We start from the raw sequence: 24,423 nt of genomic DNA, 5'->3' as shown, positions 1-24,423 counted from the left end.
CTGGAATGGTGTTTTCCCAGTCCTCCTCCTGCTGAAGGTTTTACACAGCAGCTCACGGCTCTTTGGAAGAAGCAGAAACCAAGATGTGGAATCTTTTGTTGCAGAAGGAACAATTGAAATAACAAGAAGCAGCAGGACAGAATGAGAAAAGAGAAAGGCATGGTTAAATAACCAGGGGGAAGTTACAGCCCAAGCTTGGCCCTGGGTCTGTAAAGCAGCCGGGAGTAAGGACCCTTCCCTCACTGCAAAACAAGCACCTCAGCCACCACATTAATTCAGCCCCCCAGCCCATGAAGTGCTCTCTCAGAACTGCCTCCTCTACAGTAAAGCAAACAGTCAAAACACATTTATTAGCGACTTGATGGAGGCGTCCCCATCAATCATCCCAGTGGTGGCAGGTCTGTCATGACTCACTGGGAAAGCTGGGAGGACCTAATAAAAAGCAATGCAAGCGGTGTGAGTCACACTTGCACATTTACTTATTTCAGTTAATGTCCCTTGACAAGAGACTTAAAAAAATAGACGTGATGAAGCAGGTTATGAAGGGTTATCCCCTGGGAAGTGAATACACTCAAAAAAGAATAAATGACCCAACAGCACAGCCTTGGGTAGGGGTAGAGACCTGCTCCTGGAGTTTCAGGTGGTGATACCAGCACATCCCACCAAACAAACCAAACAGAAACAGGCCTTAAGGAGGGATCACTGTAGCTCTAGGGAGAGAAAGCCCTAGGAAGAAAGGCTGCTGCATAAAAATACTAATCAGAAACTGAGGAAAGATTTATGTCTGCTGCAAGAAAATCACCACACTCTCACAACCACTTTTTCTGAACACGGCCACTAAGAGGAAGCAAAGATGGTTTACAGGAGAAATGTCAACTTCAATAAAAACAACTTATTTTTTTAGTACTATTTTTATGATTTAATTTTCCTGGAGAGGCGTGAACTGTTTTTCTCTCTTTACTGGGTATATAACAGGAGATTAATGAACTATACAAAGGAGAAAAGCCATTTCAAATTTACAAACTCAATAAAAGTGAAGAGAAAACCCCCTGTGACATCTTCCCTTCCTTGCAAAGTGATCGTTACCTATTGTTCTCTACTGTCATAGGTAAGCTAACTGCAGATACTTTTAAAAAGTAATTTTATTATAAAGAAGTGAAATAATAAAATCATCATTTAAAATTTATGACAAAGAAGTATCTTTCAAGAAGATGACTGGCACATCCAAGACTTGTAAGACTGACTTGTAGCTTTGGCTAACCTGGCTTAGTCTAAGACAACACGAGGTGGCCTGATTTTTGACTGTTGGGTACTTCTCAACAGTCTCTCATGGGAATTTTCACTGGGACTCCTGTTCTTCTTGGGCTACTTTTTACAGTGACATCAAGAAGCCCAACAAACCGAGTCCTGCCAAAAAAAAAAAGTATCAGCAAGAGTAACTAGTCAAGAAAGCATTTTACCCTTGGGTGTTTATTTCACCTCCACAATCACCTTAAAAATTTCCCTCCTTTCAGAGCATTAACCAGTAAGATATGCTGGCTTCTTTGGTTCTTTTCAGGGCACTAACCAGTAAGATACACTGGCTTCCTTGGTTCTAAGCTTATGGCTGTAATGGGAGAGAGAGCTTGGATGGGTGTGAACAGCAGAAGGAAGAAGCAGTACCTATCTCGGTGATGGAAAGAGATTACACTAACCTACACGGCTAATTTTAAGCATGATTTGAATCAAGCTAAGTAGGCTCCCTCCAACTTTTCTGAGATACCTATGTATAAAAAGCAAGCTACGTCCTCAGTAACTGGAAATCAGTACAATCAGAACAACAGCAAAGGATCTGCACCAGATGAATTAATTCCATTTCCTACTGAACAGACACTTCTGCCATTCCTTTTTATTGTTAGTATTAACAACACTCATGGAACACCCACCAGTTAAACAACCAAGACCTCAAGGTGAAAGCTCCATAAATACACAGACTTCATGAGACGTTTCAAGAATGAACTCATACACCAATTTAACATTCAAGGACTACTTTCAGAGTCAGAAAATACAAAGTTTTCTTTGTAGTTGTTTAATGAACGTGTATCAGAGAACTACTTTTGTATAGGCATTTGAACGGGAGGGGTGGTGGTGCAGAGGCTCAGTTTGCACAGCACACCCACCCTGACAGTGACCAAAATACCTTCTCTCTTCTTACATGACAATGGCCACCTATCGGACAGGCATGCTTCTTAAAAAATTTTTGGTTTACAAACTTATTCTCTTCTTTGGGGTCACGCTCCTTTGTTCCAAACACCTCTGAAATTATACGCTTTCTGCACCTGCAACTACCTTAAGGCAGGTGCCCATTACATACAGTATTTTAACCAATTCTGCAAAGCAGAGGGTGGTGGCAGTGGAGGCGCTTGACAAACATTACAGAGACCACACGTCATTGCACCGATGGAGAAACATGGAAACAATTTATCCTCCACCAAGAAATTTACTGCAGTCTTTTTCTAGTGTTCAGAAGTTTTAGGGAGAAAAGCCTGGGGAGACCTGAAGACCTGCCTGGAGCCCAGCTGGAAGATGCTTCTTCCTGGCTGCTCTTCCACAACACCTTGGGATTGCCACCTATTTGCTGTGAGTCTGGCAGGTCTGTGGAATTACTGCAGCCCACGTGCTACCCCTGCACGTGACTGGTTTAGCTTCCATTTCTCACTTTTAAAATACATTCACTCCATTTAGGCATTTCCTGTTGCTATGCATAGTTCTTAAAATAAATGGAAAACAGACCAGGTTTAAACAATGAGCTATTCTTAACTAAATACTTTTGAAAAAAAAAAAATTATTAAAGAATGAAAACAATATTGTTAAATTAATCTTAAACTTTGCAGCTGCATGAGGCATATAAACAGTACAGGAAACACAATTTGACAAGTTAAGTAATCTGTTCCTGAATCAATTCCTTCTTGAAGGCTTCCCTAAGAGGTTATGTAATGTTTGAAAAAAAATGAAGATAATAAAACCCTACCAGCTGTAATTGAACCTCAGAACATAAAAATACCTATTTTGCTGTGACCTAAAAATTAAAGCTATTCATTTTAAAATATTACACTCCACGTGCGATAGAAGCTTGCACAATCGCTAGAAGGACAAAGCCACTTGCCTTGGGGTTTCTGCAGAGGATGCATTTTGGCCAGCGGAGTTTTGGTTTTGGGCTTCCTTCCAGTTTGATGGATACATTGCGCTGGGCTGATGTGCTGCAGCTCCCCGCACGCTTCCAACACCGGATTTGAGTCAATGTGACATTTGATTTGAAAAGGAGAGCAAGCGCAACCTGAGGGAGAGTGGGGGGAAAAAAAAGTCAGTATTTATTTCATGCTGTTAATCCCAAAGAAAATTTGTGCTATTTCATCTAAGTTCCCGAGGAAAGGGAGGGAGGGTAGATGAGGGGTGAGCCATTCACTCACAAGTTATTACAAGCAATATATCCAGCCTTAATAATCACGTCAAATTAGCTGACTGACAAGAGAGGTGGAATCTTGGCAATCCTATCTTTAATTAATTACTTGCTTCTTTACCATGGACACTCAAAATAAAAGAGTAAATACAAAAATTAAATTTTTTTCAAAAGGATTCCTCCAAACAGAAATGCAAGTGCCCCAGTATACCACATCATGTTATTTGGCAAAATACACCTAAGTTACTGTGAATTAGAAATGTGTCCCACGTGGCAGGAACGGTACAAGCACCATTCCTTCAGGAGATTTAATCATTCAAGCTGCATTTTACTGCTATTTATTAATCCTCCTTACATAAAATATTAATGTCCCTTGAAAAGGCTCCAGTCTACAAGATGCCATTAAGATATGATCCAGTGGGAAAACAAAGAAAGAAGTGATTAATTTTTTTGTTTGTCTTTTAATTTAGCATTCTTGATTAATTTCTGTGGGGACTGTGGAAATAAAGCCATATATCCACTTGCACACAGTGGATACTGCATTTTTGTATTTAGGGTTTTTTTGGACTTGTGGCAAGCCTACAGCTACATGAAATCCTCATGCCAGCTTTACCTGTGTGTCCTAAGGCAGCAAAAAAGAAAGAGGTAAAAAAACCCTGCGGTTTGAAATTGCTGCGTATGAACACATGAATATATATACTTCTGGCAGTAGTGAGAAGCGGAAAATGTATCAAATGTAGAAATTTGAATGCTAATCCATTAAAAAAAGGCAAAGTAAACGTGAAAAACATTCTTTCCAAATATCCATCTTAAAGTGGACTAACAGAAATTACCAGCATCTTGCTGGAGTGAGAGGTGACCTGCATCATGTAGAAAGGATTCATCTAAATGTGAAAAATCAATATTCGCCTCCCTGTGATAGGCTCAAGAACACGGCCTTAGCTTCACAAAGGCAACCTGCTCTGGGCCAGATTTATATTAAGATCAAAACCCTGAAATGACAAGCACCTCCATCCACATCAACTAAATTATCCTGGGTTTATACTAATGGTATTAAATCAGGATGTGACCTTTTGAATGAAGACTTTGAAATCTGAGCTGTACAGACTGCTAGGGAAGATTAGCTGAGAGCTGGCCTCAAAATGCAGAAGCTTGCACATCAATTCAGATTTATTTATTTTTTTAAATGAGCATAAAATATTAAAGTCAATTTTGCTGACCAAAATAGATTCAGATGGCACAAATCTGATCCCTGCCACCCAAATACACAACCCCCGAATTCCTCCGAATGGCTGCCAGTTGTTGCTGTTGAAGCTTCATTAGCATTTCCACCATAAAATCTGCTTTTCAGCAGATTTGAGACAAACTATTAAAACATCTTTCCAGCTGAAACCAGAAATTTTTAAGTACTAGGTTTTATTCAAACATAATTTCACTTATCAGGAAAATGCAGTGAAAGTAGAGGAGATTATTAGAGCAGATTAATAGATTATTGCAAACACATCATCACAGAAAGAGCTTACACAGCTGCCTGGGCTCTGGGTACCGAGGCTCCCTCTGACAGCGGCAGTGCCGCAGCGTGCCGGCTCTCTAGGGGAAGGCCTAAAACTTCATTATTAGCAGTAGCTTGACACAGCAAGAAATTAAAACAGTCCACAAGGGAGAAGCTCTAATTCCAGAAAATAAAAAGGGCGGCATACAGACGACAGAACTCAGTGTCTCGCCAGTGCCTGCGACTGAAAGGCAACCTGGCCACGTTGTATTTTCCCAAGAATTACTTCCGCGATCCAGTTCTCAGTGGACAAACCTCTGTACCTTTATCAGCTCTAGAAGAGATGAGAAGACACCTCTAACCACGCTGTGCTGTCTGGCCACTGAAGCGTGGCACCAGCCCCAGCCCCGGCGAGTGCCGAAGCCTGTGGGAGCTGTGGGACGCAGCCGGTCCCCGCGTGCAGCGGGAGGAGGAAAGCCACAGCTCCTCCTGCACTCGGGAGCTGCATCCCTGGGCACCCTCAGCCAGGCACCCTGAGCCCACCCAGCTACCCCTGCGTGACTTGGGATGAGGTTACCAGCTGCCCCAAGCGTTCCCTGCTCCGCCCCAGCCACTGCCACGGAAGAGAACTGTCTTGTTGGTATCATTTGTAAAGTTGCAAAAGGAACTAAACCCCAGCTCCTTGCTCTTCCCTACCGAGATTCATCACTGTGAAAGCTGGTCCAACCACCTTTCTTACTGATAAAAATAAGAGCTAGTGCTTACTTGCTGGCTTTCAAGTAAGCACTAGACAACTCTTTCATGTCTAGGCTAAAAGCTCTTGCAAACCTGCTTATGTTACTGAAAAGTAGAGCGCTTTGATCCTTTTTTTATAAATCCACAGACAGGTTTTTCACTTCTACTGCATAATCCTGTCAAACAATCAAGGCAAAAGAACGTCCACTGGTAATTACTGAAAAACCATGTCCACCTTGCCTGAAACAAGCTCTGAGCTTGGCTCCGAATGCTCTAGGACTTGTGCTCAGAGGCATTTGCAGAGTAAATACTTAGTGAAGCCTTAGGCCACTTCCCATTAAACAAGACCCGATACTAAACAAAAACAAAAGAAAAAAAAACAAACCAAAAGAAACCATTGTCTTCTAAAAAGACAGCATTTTATATCATGTTACGTATTGCATATATAGGTTACTGCTGAGAACATATTGCTGTTCACCTACTGCCTGCACTTCACCCATGCATTTATCGATGGCACATCCAAAGAGCAAGTGGGCACAAAGAAGAAAATAAAATCAGTAAGTAGTTGGAAAGAGGAGGAACTTGGAAAGCCACAAGTGCCTTAAATACCAAATGTAGTGCTGGCCCTAAATCAAGAAAAATATGCATGGGTGAAACCACAGAAGTGGCTTTCATTCTTTTTTATTTAATTTAAGCCAAGATGGTTCTTCTCTATTCATCTCTAATGTGGCCCCTAAGGGCAGCTTTTTGCACACAAGACAAAAATCCACTTTCCTTACATATTTTTTCAAGTGCCATAAAATGATCTGTGAAAACAAGATTTCCTGGATTATTTCACAAGGAATTCTCTGAAAGTAAAACCCACTGTCTGCCCAGCATGCTCCAGGGTGCCCCTGGGAATGCAAAAGACGAGGGACAACCATCAGGAAGATCCAGGGGCAGCCCAGGTAGCCACCCCCAAGACGTCCATGGTTCTGCCAGAAGCTTCCAGAGGAGGGAGTGGGTGCCGGCCCCCCCTGCCTGCCCTTCTGCACCCACTGAGCGGGCAGGAGCCAACACAGAACCCACCTCCTCTTCGCCCTCTGGTCCAGCGCCGGACTGTGCAAACCCTCCCTAGACAGATCAGCCGTAACTGCCACGGAAGCACGTGAGCAGAGTACCAGCACGTGCATACTGACAAAAAATGTTTACGCGAACAGCCAAACCTTATAATGGGCTAATAATAAGAATAAACGGTTATTCCCAGAGAGCCTGGCTGACTTGACTTCTCACCTGATCCCTGGTTACCTGCGACGGCTCTGGGCAGAAAGTCACAGCCTGCCTGGACGTGGAGCGTGCCCATGCCTCCCAAGCATGCACAACAGGCAGAGCTCTAAAAACCTGAGCACACACTTCCAAACGTGTAAAACTCTGCTTTCCTATGCACAGTCCTTGTGTCTCTACCCTACTTAAGCTTAAGTACTTCACAGCCTGTTTGTAATTGTACTCACACGAACAATGCTGCTTACAATTTCTCTGTTCAAAACCAATCCAAGCAGAGGACACAGGTGATGCTTTCCAGAGATAATTTTTGCATTATATTAATAAAATAATACGCATTTAAAGCTCCTACTAAGGTAAAACTTAGTGGGAACTTCTGAAAATGTCTAAGACCACGCACAATTTTCATTAAAATGGAAAAATAACTTCAGACTTTCTGATAGAATTCAGCACCACCGGGAAGCTCTTTCATGGCACAGAGAAATTGTTCAAGTATCTCCCCTTACCCTCACGTACCTGTCTGCACCCAGAAGCAAGCCTGTATTTTTGAGGAATTTCTCTTAGACGCCGTCACAGTCTTGAAGGGTGTGATACATTTTTCTATTAGGCTAAGATAAAATATAAGGATTGTGGGTGCTCCACTGAGTGTAGTACTAAAGAGACCAGTTGACCCCAAGAATCCGAACTTCAGTTCTCAAGCTTTTCTCCCAGTGCACCTGCCAGATTCAGACCTTGTGCTTGGCACCTGGTCTCCAGGTAGCAGGTTCAAAAATAATCCCAGTTTAAAATAAAATGTATCCTGGAGGCCTGTGACAGACAGCAGCAAGAACCCGAACTGTTATGACAAGGTACTGATCTGGCGCATCCTGCGTTTGCTGCTCCGATGGAAGGACTCCTCACCCAGCCCTCTTTTAGGGGAGGAGATTTTTGCAGTATTCTGCTGAAACAAAGAAAGCCTACACCTCAACAGACGAGCCCACCTCCTGTACCCCCACACAAGGCACGGAGAGTGTAAAAGGAGTAAAAGGGATGACAAATGCTGGACTAAAAGAAAAACACTCTACAGGCTAGACACACTGGAAAGGCATTGATAAACAACGTCTACTTTGTAAGTTTGCTTTCACCAAGAATTAATACCTTGGGGGATTTCTCCATCCATCCAGAACGACGAACGTGGCTTTGAATGCCTGCTCAAGGGGGGCTTGCTCAGGGGCAGTTCTCAAGCCCTCTGCCATGCCTAAACCTGATACCCCTAGGCAAAGGCAGGCTCTCCCCAGGGCTCCGGCTGTCCTGCAGGCAGCACGACCCCAGCCATGGAGCCCTTGCTGCTTTTCCTTGGGGCAATCTTCCCTGCCATCTCCAGGGAAGAGAAAACAGTCTTAGCAAGCAGTGGAAGGGCATTCCTACTCCCGCCATCACTGCCATCACTCACCCATTCCCGTTGTCCACCAGTTAAACAAGCTCTGGGAGCTTTCATTTTATTAATTCTTTAGTGTTTTAGGCTCTCTGCAACATCAGAGAAGTCAACAGCTCCAAAAGGCTGTGACGTACCATCAGGTAATGTGACCCATCAGGTCCAACTCAAGCGTGGGAAAACATAATTTTCTAATCTTTCTTCAAGCATCTAAATGTGAAACTATTCCAGATGCAAACTGGTTATTGCATCCAGAAATGCACCCAGTAGTGGTGTCTCCATTTCTAATGCTGTCTTGTAATATGCGTCATGAACATCAAATGGAAAAGCAACCATCACCAGTCTGGTTAAAAACCTGTCTGCAGGAAAACACACAAAGGTAAGTGAACTAGAATCTGTGTAATGGTAAAGGACATTTTTGCAGCTAACAGGAGTCTGGACAATTAAGTGTGTGCCCAGAACCAACCAATTTAAAACAACAACAACAAAACCCTCGGGTGTTAACATGTAGAGCTACTTTGAAAGCTATTCCTTGCCCAGGCATCTTAATACAATCCTTAGCAGGAATATGGCTCTTCCCAACATCTGGCTGCGAACTGGGCACATGCCATGCACCTCTAACCTCTGCTAACAGGTTTCATTATGCCCAGTGCGAGCATCACTGTATTTCCAACTGGAACAGCCACTTGGGCATTCCCTAATGCTGTCACCGACAGTGAAATTCTCTCTCTCTCTTCACCCCTTCCACCCTTAGAAAAAGCCTTTCCAGGAGAAGGGGTTGCTCTTAAGGCAGAAACCTACTGCTCGAAAGCAAAGAGCTTCAAGGGCAGAGCTAATGTATGTATGTGAATTTAAAACCCACAACCTGCTAAGAGGAACTCTAACATGAGTTAAAAGGTGCTGATTATGTCTCTCTTGTGTCAGCAGGAATCTGGCAAGTAGTGTAACCCTCTGTCCTTCATGCTCAGGCTGTGTTACAGACACAGCTGGGTGAGGGTGTCTTTAAAGAAGCTACAGCACCCACTACGCTGCAGGAAAACCCAGCGTGACAGCTTTACCTGCCACACACTGCAATGGAATTTATCTCCTTTTGTCAGCTCCAGTAATGGCATGTTATCCTGCTTGTTAGTCAGGTACAAACACCCAACACCATCCTTAGAGTGGTCCACAACCAACGGCTCCAGTGCCTGTTTCTCCTCACGTCTCCAGTTTCACACGTTGCCCTGCACCAGACTGCCTCCCAACCCTCTCCTGCTAGGCAGGAGGGAGCAAAGCCTTTCCCATCCTGCCACCAGACATACCCTTCTTTTCCCTCTTACACTGCTTCACTAACTCCAGCATCTTCCTCAAATCCACCTAAAACCTCTCCTCTCCCTCCTGCCCACAGCCCACCAGGCTCCCCAGCAGGGATGTAAAGCAGTGTGCGCCGGGGCTCGATGCACGCCCTTCCATAAACCCCAGCTCAATGACACTGACAACAGTTATTTCACACCACGTCTATTTTTCTGATATTCCCAAACATCAACTTCAGTAAAAGCAGTGACACCAAAAATTATCACCATAAGCTTTCAGAAACAGATTAAATCAAGAAAACATTATGTTAGAAAGCAAGCGAGAATCTGGCATGGACTGCAGTTCTGTATCGGAAGAGATGTGTATCACTTACTTGTGTTCGAGCAGAGACCCCCACATTTTTTCTTATTTTCTCAAGCTATAAGAAAACCAAAAATAAGGGAGACCAGCTCCTGCTGCAGCTCTTATTTCATGGCTTAAAATGCCATGCTCACAGGAACTGACCATCCCCCTTCCCACTTCCTACCATCAGTGCGGTTAGGTGACTCAAAGAATATAAACGTGGCAAATGTGAGCAGAGGAGCTTTACTAAGCAGAAGTTACAGGAGATTGCTGCGAGTCTGCAGAAAAACTCTTTGGTTTTAAGTTTCATATGCGTCTGAAACACTATACATAGGATGCAGATGGTTTATAAGCCTGAATCTTTCTGAAGCAGAAAAGAAGGGAAAGCCAGTTCTCTTTTAAAAGCTTTCTGCGTTTCAATATTATTATTAAAGTTCAATATTAATGCAAGACCAGTCAGTAACAGCAGTGACATGCCATGGAAACCAACCAAGTCCCAGTTCCCAGCACTCAAACTCTCACGCTGCTTCACAGCTCCTCTGGGAAATGAAGGGCCTCAGTGGTCTCACCAAAAGTGTTGAACTGGGGTGTCTGAAGAGCTTTCTGAAGATAAAGGTGCCAAGTTTGGCACAAAACAGCCTCTAGAAGTGAAAATAAATGCAATTCAGCAGGCACGGGATGGAGCTGGTTAGATCTCAATCAAAAATCCTGAAAATTTTCAGTGCTCCTTCTCCCTCTCCTCCTCTCTTCCAGCAGAATCCTACCACAGGAAACGATAAAGGAAGAAACATAACGTCAAGTTTTTGAATGAAACGCTTCATTTCAGTGCAAACGCCATCCCTGGGGAGCCGCAGAAGGGCTGCTGGTTTGTTTCCTTACGAGAAAAACACAAAGCCTGCAAACCACGCCAAACCGTTTAGTCTGAGGATCGAGAGAAATTTGGTATATGCAGTTTAACGCACTTACACCACCACAGAAACACATCCAGGGGGAAGGGGAAGGAAAAAAAAAAAAAAAAAAAAAAAAAGGATTTTTCAGAGAAAGAACCAAATAGCTAAAATAAACACACTTGTGCATATAAAGCACAAGGACCACTAGTTTCCCCAGACCTGCAGTGCTAGGATTTGGGATTCTGGGGATGTGGTATACTTCTATCCTGTTCTGACTACTATTCAGTGCCTTAAGTGAGGATGCTTCCTTCAACAGACACTGCTACAGCATCCCGAGGGTCACTGATGAACATCACTGTCAGTGTTTTCCATAAACTTGCATCAAGATTTCCCACCTTTGACCTCATCAGACCCTTTTAAAGCAAGCTCCTGCCCTCATCCGAGTGATTCAAGGCTGCGCTTCACTGGCCCTGGCACACACCTTACAGCCCTCATCATCAGAATCACAACAGGCATATTATTGAGAAAAGTTTTCAGCTTTCACTGTCTCTGTTCTTCTCAAAACAGGTCCCAAAAGCCTGTTGCTCTGCTGAGTATCGCTCCCAGCACTGAGCTCCCCAAGAACAGCCACCCCGTGCGCTCACGCTGAGAGCCGCCAGCGTAGCTCCACGCAGCTTCCATTGAAACGAAGGGTACTTGTCTGATCACTGACTATTTCACTACTGTCTTCAGAGGGGGCTGAGGTTTCCCTCGTGATTTGTAACTCCTTTTAGTGCTTCTCCATTTTTACATGCCCGTTTTGGTGCAGTCTCTGTATCTCTCATTACAATCTTGTTTTTATTGCCCCAGCCAGAACAGCATCTAATCCAGATGCCTGTGCAAGGCCACTCAAACCCTCCTCTGCCTCTGGGATATTTCACCCTTGATCATGCAGCCAGAGATTACTCCACAACTGCTTTAAAGAAATCATTACAGAATTCTAATGATTCTTTCAATCTTACTTAATTTGACTCAGAGAATTAGCTTTTCAACAGACCTACATCAGCCCTTTCGCCGCAACACTAAAGCACGCTGCCTGTCCCACTCGGTGCCGCCCAGGCAGGGCACTGCAGCACAGTCCCTGCTTTCTCTCCTGCACATCAATTAAAAAACCTCACATCCCAGATCCGCACCTGTCCAGCAAGAAACGCTGCTGGCATGGCCAGTTCAGCACAGAAAGCAGGACTGCAGGTGCCAGCACACCTCTTATGGTTTTTTTATATATATATATATATATAATATATATATATATAACACACAGGCGATCTTACCTCCCAGGCCCGCTGGGTGCAGCTGGGTCACTAGGGCTTCTCCCTTAGATATGGGTTAGCTGGCAAACCGCTATTAAAAACTGGCTATAAAAATGAGTCTCAAGTGTTTGCTCTACACTTATATGCATGTATATAATGTATATACATTTATATAATGTATAACAGTCAGGAGAAGATCTCTGAGCGACAGCGACGAGCCTCACACCTAATTCTGTATTACAGCACTACTCAACGTAGGTGTGTAAACCAAACCCCTACTGAGATCTTTATACTTACTACGTGGCAAGGTAAAGAAAAGGCAGAAACAAGCATCTCTCAGAACTTCTGCTGCTAGAAAGTCATTACACACAACCTCACGCTGGGGCAAGGGGGAAAAAAAAATACCAAAACAAAAACCCAAGCAGGCACGCACTTCTAGTTTTAGGCTTGTTATGTTGCTCCAAATACAACTGGCCACCACATCACCCCCAGGCAACACAAAGCAAGGACGCTTAAAAGGCTGCTCAGATATTCCACATTCCCACCAAAGCGGGAATGACAGGATCTGCTGAGGTGTAACACAGGATCAACTCAACTTGCTGCCAACAGAGAACATTTAAACTACTTTACAGGAGAAAAAGACAGAATCTAGCACTAACTGTACAGAAGGTAATTTTTTCCTAACAAAAACCTGATATTTCTTATTTTATAGCAGGCCGCCAAGCCAATTCTTGCTGAAAATGAGGCAAAGGGATAAAACCCAGCTGAAAGGGAGCAAGGACTAGCTCCCGACACTGGTATCGTGGTTTAACCCCGGCTAGTAACTAAGTGCCACGCAGCCGCCCGCTCGCTCACTCCTCCTCACCCAGAGGGATGGGGAGGAGAATTGGAAAGGAATGTAAACCTCGAGGGCTGAGATAAGAACAATTTAATAGTTGAGATAAAACAAAACCACCACCACCAATAATAATAACAACAGTCATAACGAAAAGGACAGAGAAGGGGAGAGGAACGCAATCCAAAGGGAAAGGAGAGAAGAGAGCAAGTGATGCAGAACACAACCGCTCGCCTCCCACCGACCCATGCCTGGCCAGTCCCCCAGCAGCCATCAGTAGCCCTGGCCAACCTCCCCAGGGTTAGACACCGAGCGTGACGTCCCATGGCACGGAACATCCCTTTGGCTAGTTCGAGTCAGCTGTCCTGGCTGTGTCCCCCTCCCAATTTCCCATGCCCCTCCAGCCTTCTCGCTGACAGAGCCTGAGAAACGGAGAAGTCCTTGATTTGGTATAAACGTTACCTAGATAGAACCAAACCCATCAGAGTGCTGTCGACATTGCTCTCACACCAAAGCCAACACCCTGCACTGCACCAGCTACTGCGGAGCAAATGAACTGTGTCCCAGCCGAGACCAGGACGCTTGGCGACTCCAAGGGAGCTGCAGGGGTGGAAGGAGTGACCAGAAAAACCATACTGAGAACAGAATAAAAATATGCTCACTTAAAAGGAAAATGCGAAAGAAACCAAAGTAAAGCCCCACAGAATACATTCTCTGTCAGAACCAACAATGAGCGCATTAAAGCCGCAAAACAAAAATATTTTCTTTTCCTGTACAAAACAGGATGCGGTACCACAGACGGCAAGCGCTTACCTTCGCCTCCTGAGGTTATTAGTGACACGAAAAAAAGAAACAAAAGCCTTGTTGTCTTTTTAAACCAAACTGAGCCCTACGCTAGCATCCGCAGGGATGCCGAGGACCCGGCTGCCACGCCGCGTGGCCCCAGCCTCCGTTTCTTCCGTCACAAGAGTCGGCCCCACATATCAGGGTGGCACCAGAAGCTCCCACAGGAGGCACGCAGCTCTCCCAGTCTGGCACCCCAGGGACACCCTCCAGCCTCACCACACCTTGCTCGGAGGATGGGGGACTGTAGGGAAGCAGCTCCTGACCATGCACCGCCGTCACCCAAGCACTGGATGGATGCAAGTCTCCAGAGTGGAAAAATCCACAGGTAATCATCTCTTGGCTAATAAACTTTTAAGTGAATTTAATTTAAACCCTGCTGGAGTTGAGGTGGGGGTTGATGAATTTTTGGGGGTTTCTGGGGCTTTTTTTTAAGTCGTCATGTGTGTTCTCTCTTGTAATTTAATTCTGGTATTTCAGTTTCTAGCTCTGATTTCTGTTCCTGTGTCGATAACACTGCTGGCTATGACAATGACCTGACCAATGCCAACGGTAAAATGTGTGATCCTTCACATTCTCTAAATGGCAACCCTCGAGCTTTTTTCTTCCCATTTTGTGAGAAACCTGTACCGAAGTAATTCTTTCTTATTTTGCTTACATTTTGTACCCCTCTGGGAAGTACCAGTCTGCGTCCTATCATCTCTGCAGCTGACTCCGACACAAGCACCCGCCAGCAACCTGTGCAGTGCAATAGCATTGCTATCGCATCTCGGCATCCGGACGCATCTTCCCAGATATGGTCCCAAACTTTGGCAATATAATTTCAAGCCTGCAGTGACATTCACACAGAAAATAGTTTTTCAATTTAAAAAAAATATTTTTAATCTCACATTCTAGTGTGGGACAGTATTCACAGGTAAGTCAATTCTTGACTTTAGCTACAGTTTTCTCAAAATTTTCACTCAGCCTGCTTTCCACATAGGTATATGGAAAGTAAACACTGGGGGATACTGAACATCAAATCTCCACAACTGGAAGGCAAAGTTATGAACTTTTATGATTTAACAAAGTAAACCAGACAGGCTATGAAAAACTCATTCTTCTGGGAGAAGCCCTTAGCTGACTTTTCCCCCTGGATGACACAATAGAATTACTGTAGGCTAAAATAATAAGCACAGTAACTTCCAGTGACACCAAGGCCAAAGGTAGAAGAAAAAAAACCAACCCTGAGATTCTTCAGTCTAGCAAGGAAAGCAGGTTAAATGACATAGAAAGATTGTGGCATAAAGAGCAACAAAGTAAAGGAGAAGTAGCTTGGGGCAGACCTCAGTCATGATGCTGCAGGTAACGAAAGCCCTGCCAGTAACAGGGCTCAGAGTGCACCTCAGGAGATCGGCCACCAAGCAGGGACGCCAAACAACATTCCTCTGCACCAGGCAGGTTGGCAAGGAGAGAAGACTCGCCAGACTCATCAATGTGCTGCAACCAAGTCTTACTTTTGTGTTCTGAAGAGCAACTTACTTAACTTCAGTGCTAGATTTCAGACTTAATTCCTACACAGGCAAGATCCAGATACCAAAAGTCCAGCTTGAGTTGTTGCAGGTGCCTAATTTAGAAGACGGCGGGAGACTGGAGTTTCATTCATATATTTCATTACAACTATAATTAAACCCAGAATTCATAAAACTTTGTTTTGCTTTGTTTTTCTCTTTTGCAAAAAGATTAATTGAAGATGGCAGGTAATGCTCCCTTCTCTCTAATTTGTTCCTGTTTTCCTATTACAAAAAAATTTAGTGGTATTATATAGTATTGGGCAGACAACATGACTGGAGAGAAAAAAAAAAAAAAAGCACTTGACATAGACTAGAACGCTCTATAAGGAAGTCTTACTGATAGACAAGCATTTCTCATCAGAATTTTACCATCATACTCCTCATTCTAGCAAGCTGACAAGGAGAAAGGGCATTTCTCTTTCTCTTGGGCCGAGTCCTGCACACCACCACCGCGGTGTCCTGCAGCACAGCAGCTGTGTTTCAACTGACCTTTCCCTCCCTCTCCCTCTCTACAGTTCAGACTGGCTTCTCATCCCATCTTTTTCTGGTTAACTCTGTTTAGCTCTGGTCTCCAGATTCAGCCTGGCCGTTCCTCGCACAACACAAGATGCTCACCCAGGGACTGCCCCGGCCACCCAGAAAGGCACACCCCATAAAGAACTGTATTTTTTTATAGAGAGAGTCTGTGATTCCTATACGCAGTGTCCTCAGAGAACAGCTGAAAGGCCACCAAGGGCAAAGTGCAGCATGTAGCTGCAACTATTGCGCTTTCTCTACAGATTTCCTAAGTTAAAGCGATCACTTTGTCTATCTGGCAACCTCAGGGCCATCACTGATGCCAGATGTCTGCAACCCAGCGCATCGGCCCCGGCTGAGCCCCGCAGCACCCTCACGGTGCTGTGCTTGTACTGTAGCCAGAAAGGTGGTGATAGCACACCAGTGCTTCCGCTCCTGCCGAGCAGCGCTCCCACAGCATCAGGGCTGCATCCCAACCTTCCCCCCAGCCTCACCGGCAGGCTGGGGGTGGGCACGGTCCTGGGAGGGGACACAGCCAGGACAGCAGACCCAAACCCACCAAAGGGATGTTCCATACTGTGTGACATCTGCTCAGATATAAAAGCTAAGGGAAAGGAGAAGGAAGAGGGGGGTCATTCGTTATTTACGACGTTTCCCTTCCAGAGCAACTACGATGCGCACTGCAGCCCTGCTTCCCAGGAAGGGGCCGAGCATCACCTGCTGATGGGAAGCAGAGTGTATCGTCTTTTCTTTTCCTTTGCTTCCACGCGTGTGTGACTTTTGCTTCATTAAACTGCCTTTATCTTGACCCACAAGTTTGGTTTTTATTTTTTTCCCCATCCTCTTTTCTCCCATCCTGTTCTGATGAGGAGCGGAGTGACAGAGCGGCTTGGTGGGCACCTGCTGTCCAGCCCAGGTCAACCCACCACACACAGCCTCTTGGAGAAGATGCACACGTTGGGCCTCTGATGAAGGGATGCAGGCAGAACCATTACTCAGTGTTCCTGAGACTCTCCTCTTAGATGAGCAGACATTATTATTATTTTTTCTTTTCCCCTTGACAGGTAACATGTTTTTCATTATGATGAAAGAGACTTGATTTATAATTACACTGATTATGCAAATCAAAGAACATATTTCAAGCAAATAACACTCTTGGGACTTCACATCTCTACTGCTTTAACACAGGAATCGTAACATCAGAGCAATCCATTACTGTAAAAACCTAAAGAGATTTCATACTGCTAAGACACAAACAAATTACCCCAGCCAAAGCCATTTCAATTTGTTCCTTTCAGATTACCTGTATCTGGGTGATTTACGGTCTTGGGGATTCTCTCCCAAGAACAAAAGAGGAAGATGGCAGACCTGCAATTCCCAGAATTGTTCGTATGGTGTGAAGTGGGGTGGAGGGAGGGGGAAGCATTACATTGCTCACCTTCCAATGATTTAAAAGACTATTCTACACAAAGTCAAGAAACATCCAGATGCTAGTGCCTATAAGCGAGATTCCAGCCTTCGTTTGAAACTGACATAAAAGAAAAGCTTCATGTGCTTCATTTCTCCTTTTACTAGAAGCATATTACATTTTTTTGCTAATGACAACAGCACCGTGCGAGAGACTGCCACACAATTCAGTTGCTGTGCTTGTGAATCTTCTTAATGGCACACATCACAATGAGTGAGCTCTCATTTAACCAACAGGGAGAGTAAATTTTGAATTGTTTTATTAGTTTTACTAAAACAAATAATTAGCCCCTGCTCATTTAAGGGCCTGTTTAGGTACTAAATACATGTAGGTAAAACTGAGCTCAACTTTTTTGCTAAAAATTTTTTTTGCTAAAAAAGCTTTGCAGGAGAGGACTACTTTTTCTGTGTTACCGCAAGGCGCTGTCACTCCATACCACAGAAGTCAAGAAAATTCAACTTCATCATGGAAAATCATAGTAACTTTACACCGATAGACTATTTTGGTAGCAGAGCTGCACATCTGCAAAATACAGAACAGTTTCACAACAGTGTGTTTCCAGTAGTTCACGATAATCATTAAAGGAGAACATACTTCAGCTCTGAGTGCCACTTGGCAACTCTCTGCTTGAAGTTTAATGCCTTTACAGAAAATGACCAAGCCACAGTCTCTGAGGCTGGAAGCAGCTTCTGGAGATTGTCCAGTCCAACCCCTCTGCTCAAAGCAGGATCACACAGAGCAGGTTGTTCAGGAGCTGGTTTGACAGTCTCCAAGGATGGACACACATATAATGGTACGTCATCTATAATAATAAAATATTTTTTTTTCCTATTTAATACAAACATGATGAAAGATAAACATTTTATTGAGAAAATGAGTCAAGAGAAAGCAGTGTCTTTCTGTCTGATGAGGTTGAACATGGGCAGGAACTGGAGAGGAGCGAGCAGGTCACTGTGGTAGCCTCTGCTGCGCATCGCAAGACTGAGAGCCACGCAAGGCCACAACGGTAATCGCAGTTTCAAGAAGCCTTTATAAAAGCCTGTCCAGCACTGAGAGGCTAAAAGCAAAAGCATCCTTAGTTCTGCGTCACTAACGAAGCGATCTAACACGGTTACTGCAAAGCCATCACAGTGGAAGCCTTGGAGTTGTCCAGCCACCAAGAGCCTAGATGCCCCTTTTGGGAGACTCTGGGCAGCCTACAATGACGCCCAAAGGTCCATGCTACGCTGCACTCGTTTCTCAGCTAACTAGAAAATGCAGTCCTTGCCACGACCTTTGTAGCCCCAGGCTCTGCACGCTGCTTCCCTAAGAGACTCGCGCAGCAGATACAACCCTGCCAGGTTATGCCACAGCTGCTTTACAATGGGTGCTCCTGGTGTGCAACTCCACCTGGCTTCCACCTCCAAGGGGATACACAACCATGTTCTGTACTTTGCAGACGAAGGAAATGAGAGCAAAGCCTTACTAACATCTCTGGAGCCCAGATCAATGCTGTTTCAACCTGAGATCCACAGTCTCTACGGAATAAAACAAGAAAAAGAACCTGGAAAGGTTAAAGGTGTTCTTCAGAAACAACTTGTGGATAAATAAATTGGATGAGACTGAAACCACTGAACCCGCTCCAGTATTTTGGATGCCAGAACAAACACGGGATAGTATAAAGCATCCTTTACGTTTATTTCAGCCTGGCAAGCTCCAAAGAAAGTAACACCAGCTCTAAGGCCTGTGACACAGACTATAGAAAAAAGCTGCACTAAAAGGAACTATTATGAGTTTTCCCAACAACACTCCACTTAATTTACTGTATCTGTAGCAACCATTTCACCTCTCCTGTTATCTATAATTGCGCTTTCATCAAATCAGTAGCTAGAAGACATGAAAATTAGGACATTTTGTAAGCACCTAGGTGATTATTTGGGACAACAGTTATAAATCAGAAATAACAAAACCTTTTGACTGACTGCTAAATCTTCATTCTAAAAAAAAAATAATAAAAATCATACCTCATCTCAACACTGCATTACAACTCTGCCAGTAATAATTTTCAAGAAACTTTGAAGTAAATTGAAGCTCAAGACGAACGTAAATCAGGTAGAAATTTCAGAATCAGGTCCTTAACCCAAAACGTATGTTCAAATTAATACCTTGAAAATAGTATACATTTTCTCTTGCTTAGGTGATAGCTTTCAATCCTGAAATAAACTAAGAAAGAGATCGGTCTATCATTATATAAAATGTAACCAGCAACTAGCATCTTCAAATCTGAATGCATAGCTAATGAGGAGGATTATTAACCATGTTACTTGCACAGGACACATCTGAATTTTAGTGTTTAAAATTATATTTAATAAAATAGCATTTCCTGTATGGCAGTCACTGTTTCAATAATTACTGGTTTTAATGAAATTTATGCATCATTATTCCATATTGTCCTTTTATTGATGAAGAATACTCAACGCACACAATGTATGCTTGCTGGCATAGCTGCATTATTAAGGAGAAAGGATGACTGCAAATAATGGAGGGATTTAAAAATAGAAGTGATCGCAGAAATTTAGAAGTTATTAAGAAAAATGCAAAGAATTTTCATTGTAGAAGAAAAACAGTAAAAAAAGATCATTACAAGATTATGTCAGATAATGACTCTTGCAATGAATTTATAAATTTGAGCTCTTACAACAATTAACAGCATAAGTATAATTTATTGATATCATCACAATTGCATTGGTTCCTTTAGAATGGGTTATGGATAAATAATTTTTGTTTGGTTTGAGTTTTTTCAGATCTATTATTGCATATTGGCTTCAGCTAGCCTTAACTGCTGTGAACGTCACATCACAAGGAGATGAATGAGACACCTTTTAGAGCAGCATCTTTACACTTGAAGCGAGGACCTGAGTCAGCATCAACCAATAAACAATAAATAGTAATACAAGAACATCTCCAAATTCCCTAGCACACTTTCTGCTTCCTTGGCAGCACACTGCTCAGTGTCAGCAAACACTGCCAGCCCTCCAAAGCCCTGCCAAAAAAATCAAGCCAAAACAAACAAAAAAGAACCACTAAAAAAAAAAAAAAACCCAACACCAAAACAAAAAGACAAAAAACCAAATACACACCAAAAAACACCCCAAAAGGCAAAGCACATGCATACATGAATTGCAATAAATTCTGATTATACCCGTATGCTTGCTCCAGCCCCTCTTGCTCCACTTCGCAACTGACTGACATCACCTTGCCACACGGCCGCTTACCCACCTCTGACCTGCGGCACTACAGGTCTGCTTTTGCAGGCGATGAGCAACCCCCCCCCAGAATACATGATAATTGTCACCAAACAAAGTTAGTGCTCAGAAGGCGCCTTATGCCATGTTATCCTGCTCATAAAAGAACTGGGGGTAATTAGGAAGTGTTCACAGCTGAGGTGTCACACCCCCATATGCACCGCAGAAACAAACCCAGAGCGAGCGACCCTGATACCCAGGTTCCCTTAGCTGAAGCCGTGCTCTCAAAATCGCAAAACTCTGGTTAGGTTTTATTATGGACTGTGGTAAAAGAAAACCCGTAACTGCCAAGCAAAATAATTGCTTGGAGGTGGTTTCCAGTTCAGAATATCATTTGCACTAACGATCAGGAACGATCCCATATTTTGTTCAACTGCAAGATGTATGGTTGCTGACAAAACAACCAGAATAAAACTAGAGACAACTGGAAAAAAATCTAGTCAATCTCTCCCATTTTCTGGTCCCAGATCAGAGTGGAGGATGTCTTCTTTCTCACTGAGGTGCACCTTCTCCGCCTGGCTAGGTATGGGAATGTAACTTCTGCAGCCTTATTTTCCTAACCAGGTACCCAGGAAAACTGTTCTTTGACTGAACAGATACTTTTTCCCCCCGACAAAGCAGCCGGTTTTGGATTCTCAGATGCACAAAAAGGCAACGTGCCTTGCAACAGGTTTATGTTAACAGAAAGGCATAGAGGGCAAGATGTACAGCTGAGGAATACTACCGCACTCTTCCATTTCCTGAAATAAGGAGATGCATTTGATAAAAGAAAAGCATGACTGGCTTAAGTGTAGCAAACATCGTGTTTGTGATCACTTCTTTTTGCATCGACATGTTTAATTTAGTGGACACCCAATACATGTTTAAGTCAATACACGTTTAATTCTTTTTAAGTCAATTTAGAATTCTGTACATGTCATTTAAAAACATTAAGTAATATTTGAATGCCAGAGTGCAGAGCATACACAATATGTCCAGTTTTCAAAATAAGTGACCCAACCAGAGATGTTCCCCAAATATTTCAGTTCACTGATCTCATTTGATGATGGAATTACAAGGGTTAAATTACAGTTAAATCAAATAATTCATTCTAGACATGAAAACTATATAAAGTTTTCATATCAACTTAAATTCAATTTATCACATATTCTACACCATATTATATCCTGGGATTCCTCATTCTTCTATAGAGCAAGGTATATTTTATTTCAAAACATTTTCAGAATTACAAATCTAAAAGCTAGAGCCATAAAAATTACAATAGTTTCTTTGAACGTAGAACTTAAATTGTAATTACATTTAACAGCATAACATTCCAATCCACTCAGTGATTGGTTGGAAATACAGACGATAACGTTAAACTAAAATTACTGAGCTTTGGCATTTGGAGAGGGGAAAAAAAAAAAGTCATGCTTAAACATAATAATAATTAAAAAAAATCGCCTGAAAGGCAGATTGCAGGATTCATAAAGACTGCATACAAAGTGGCAAAGGCTGCCACATCAACTAGTCTTGGTGTTCGAAGGGGATGCAAACAAGTCTATTAAGAGTCAGCACCATCAGGGCTGGCAACGGTGGGGCAGGAGTCGCTGCCGTCCCCAGGGAAACATACCACAGCGCTAGAGCATCATTCGCGTTATTATGTACGCCACACCATACAAGTTCACTGACATTTTACAGACAGATAAAAGACTAGAAAGCCCTGCCCTTGGGAATCAAAATCTACTAGGACAGAGCAAAGCTGTATGAGCAGAACTTGCATAAGCCGTTTTGAGGAAGCACAGACACACCACACACACACTGCAATCCATCCTTTTGGCACACCTGCAGCAGCAAGCACAGAGGACACTGTCAGGACGCTTATTCCTACCTTGTTTGACTCACTGTGCAATGCAAAATGCTTGGGCTGTGTTGGGAAGATGAACAGAGAAAGTACTTGGCTGCATGGTCCTCCCTGTGATCTGGGGTCAGCAGTGATGGCAGGGAGAATTTGGAATGAAGAGGTCCAGAAATTTATTCTAGATTGAACTGAAGGTCATTTTTTTCCCCCCACGTCTAATTTTTCCTTGTTTGATAAAGGAAGGAGACCACAAAGCTGAGACCCCTCTGGAATAAGCAGATGATGCATTGGACACACTCAGGTACTACCATGACAGCCACAATGTCAAACAATAATCACAAGTTACAACAGGGTATCAAATGGGGGAGGAGGAAGTCACTCTGTGACTAACAAGAGGAGCACGAGTAGGTAAGAACCACCACCAACATGAAATACTCTGCTCCTGTTTAATGGCCTTTATTTTCACTTGCACGATGGCTGTAGAAATGAGTATTTTCATTTGCCCATGGGTGGCACTTCACATCATTTCACAGAGACCCAGTCACCCCAGCATGGCACCACCTACTGAGCAGTCATTTTTTTCATTCCGTTTTCATGAGGTACAAATCCATATGCCACCTAATACTGCATCATAAAAAGGCTATCAGCGATAAGCGCTCCAGAAGCGGGCAAGCAATGGGAAGAAATGCCTGTAAACGTGTAACACCACGACACAACTGCCTGCCTTCCCCTCGGGTGCTGACTCCAGGTGGGAGGGATGCAGCACCCGCCTCACCCAGACTAACCTGGCACCCCCCGACACTGCAGCTTAGCAAATTCCTGCCTCCTCCAAAGAGCTGCCATCACTGCCTGTGTGACCACAGAGAACATGAAACCTCAAACTGACACATTTTATCTCAAAATTGGGGCAAGCTAAAAGCTCGCATGTTGCCCACTAAGGATCTGAGCTAATGGATGGTAACTTACTGTTCTGACATAATTTGATCGCAAACAGTTGTATTCCTGGATTCTTACAAGGTTAAAATTCTTATTTTGGTTTATCCCATTCCTTTATTTAGGGCAAAAGAAAAAGAACAGAAAAAACCCCCAAAATAACAACCCGAACCTTCAACAGACGCATACCAAAGGCCAGTACTGATCCCTTAACTGCTTCAAATCAATTAACATTTTCAGGCTACCTGAGAACAGATCCAAGGTCTAACAGCACAAAAGGATTCTGTATCTTGCACTGCAGAAATTGCATTTAATCCTCTTTTCTCACTTGACTCAAGAGGTTGAACTGGGAGGGTGGGGTGAAAATAACGCCTGGAGATTTTTCAGATGTTAAGTTCTCCAAGAAAAAAAAAGATAATTTCTTTTAAAAACTTAACAGAGGAAAGTCTCATTAAGCCAAAATAAAACTCCCATCAGCAGCCCTCAGCCACAATCAAATGACAATCAATACCTCGTAATTTCTAAATCTATTTTACTTTGTAGGTACTTGGATGAGGGAGCAGATCAGATTAAGCAAGACAACATGGACAGCAAGACGGCTTGGTAAAAACGTATTCCTAAATAATTCAGCTCCAAATGTTTGGCTAGTAAACCATAAAGGGTAATAGTCAAAATGGCTTAAGGATCTTGCACGTATCACACAACCAATCCCACGCATTTCTTAGATGGACAAACTTTTGAAATTGTGTTAGAAAACGTCTCAGGCAAGAATGCAGTCATTAGCTGTGAAGCAACACAAGGCATTGTTAAGGTCAAAACCCTATTTTATATGTGCCTTCACTTCCTTTCTCACGATCGGAATAAATCTGTGTGCTTGTGCATTGCTGTTGTTACCATAGCTTAAATATTGTGTGCACACACATATACACAACTGTTCCCCCAACCCTACATAAATCAACTCCCAAACTTGTTCCAACACCCAGTTCTGAGCACCGAC

General features: G+C 43.4%; 1 protein-coding gene across 6 annotated transcripts in view; it reads right to left on the bottom strand.

Moving 5' to 3' along the window:
* Window positions 1-24,423, bottom strand: part of FGD3 (FYVE, RhoGEF and PH domain containing 3) — a 111,694-nt gene that overhangs the window by 47,854 nt on the left and 39,417 nt on the right. For 5 of the 6 annotated variants that reach the window (XM_055806157.1, XM_055806156.1, XM_027782640.2 and 2 more), the window contains exon 2: window positions 3,146-3,316. In XM_055806157.1, coding sequence (XP_055662132.1) covers window positions 3,146-3,316 — 171 coding nt within the window. Of the gene's footprint in view, window positions 1-3,145; window positions 3,317-10,006; window positions 10,100-24,423 lie in introns of those variants that run through there. The other variant, XM_027782637.2, reaches the window with a different exon arrangement.

The sequence above is a fragment of the Falco peregrinus genome, chromosome 5 (assembly GCF_023634155.1).
Source record: "Falco peregrinus isolate bFalPer1 chromosome 5, bFalPer1.pri, whole genome shotgun sequence".
In the NCBI taxonomy this organism is placed as follows: Eukaryota; Metazoa; Chordata; class Aves; order Falconiformes; family Falconidae; genus Falco; species Falco peregrinus.
Note: the sequence above shows the minus strand (reverse complement) of the source record. Positions and strands in the feature narration are given on the sequence as shown.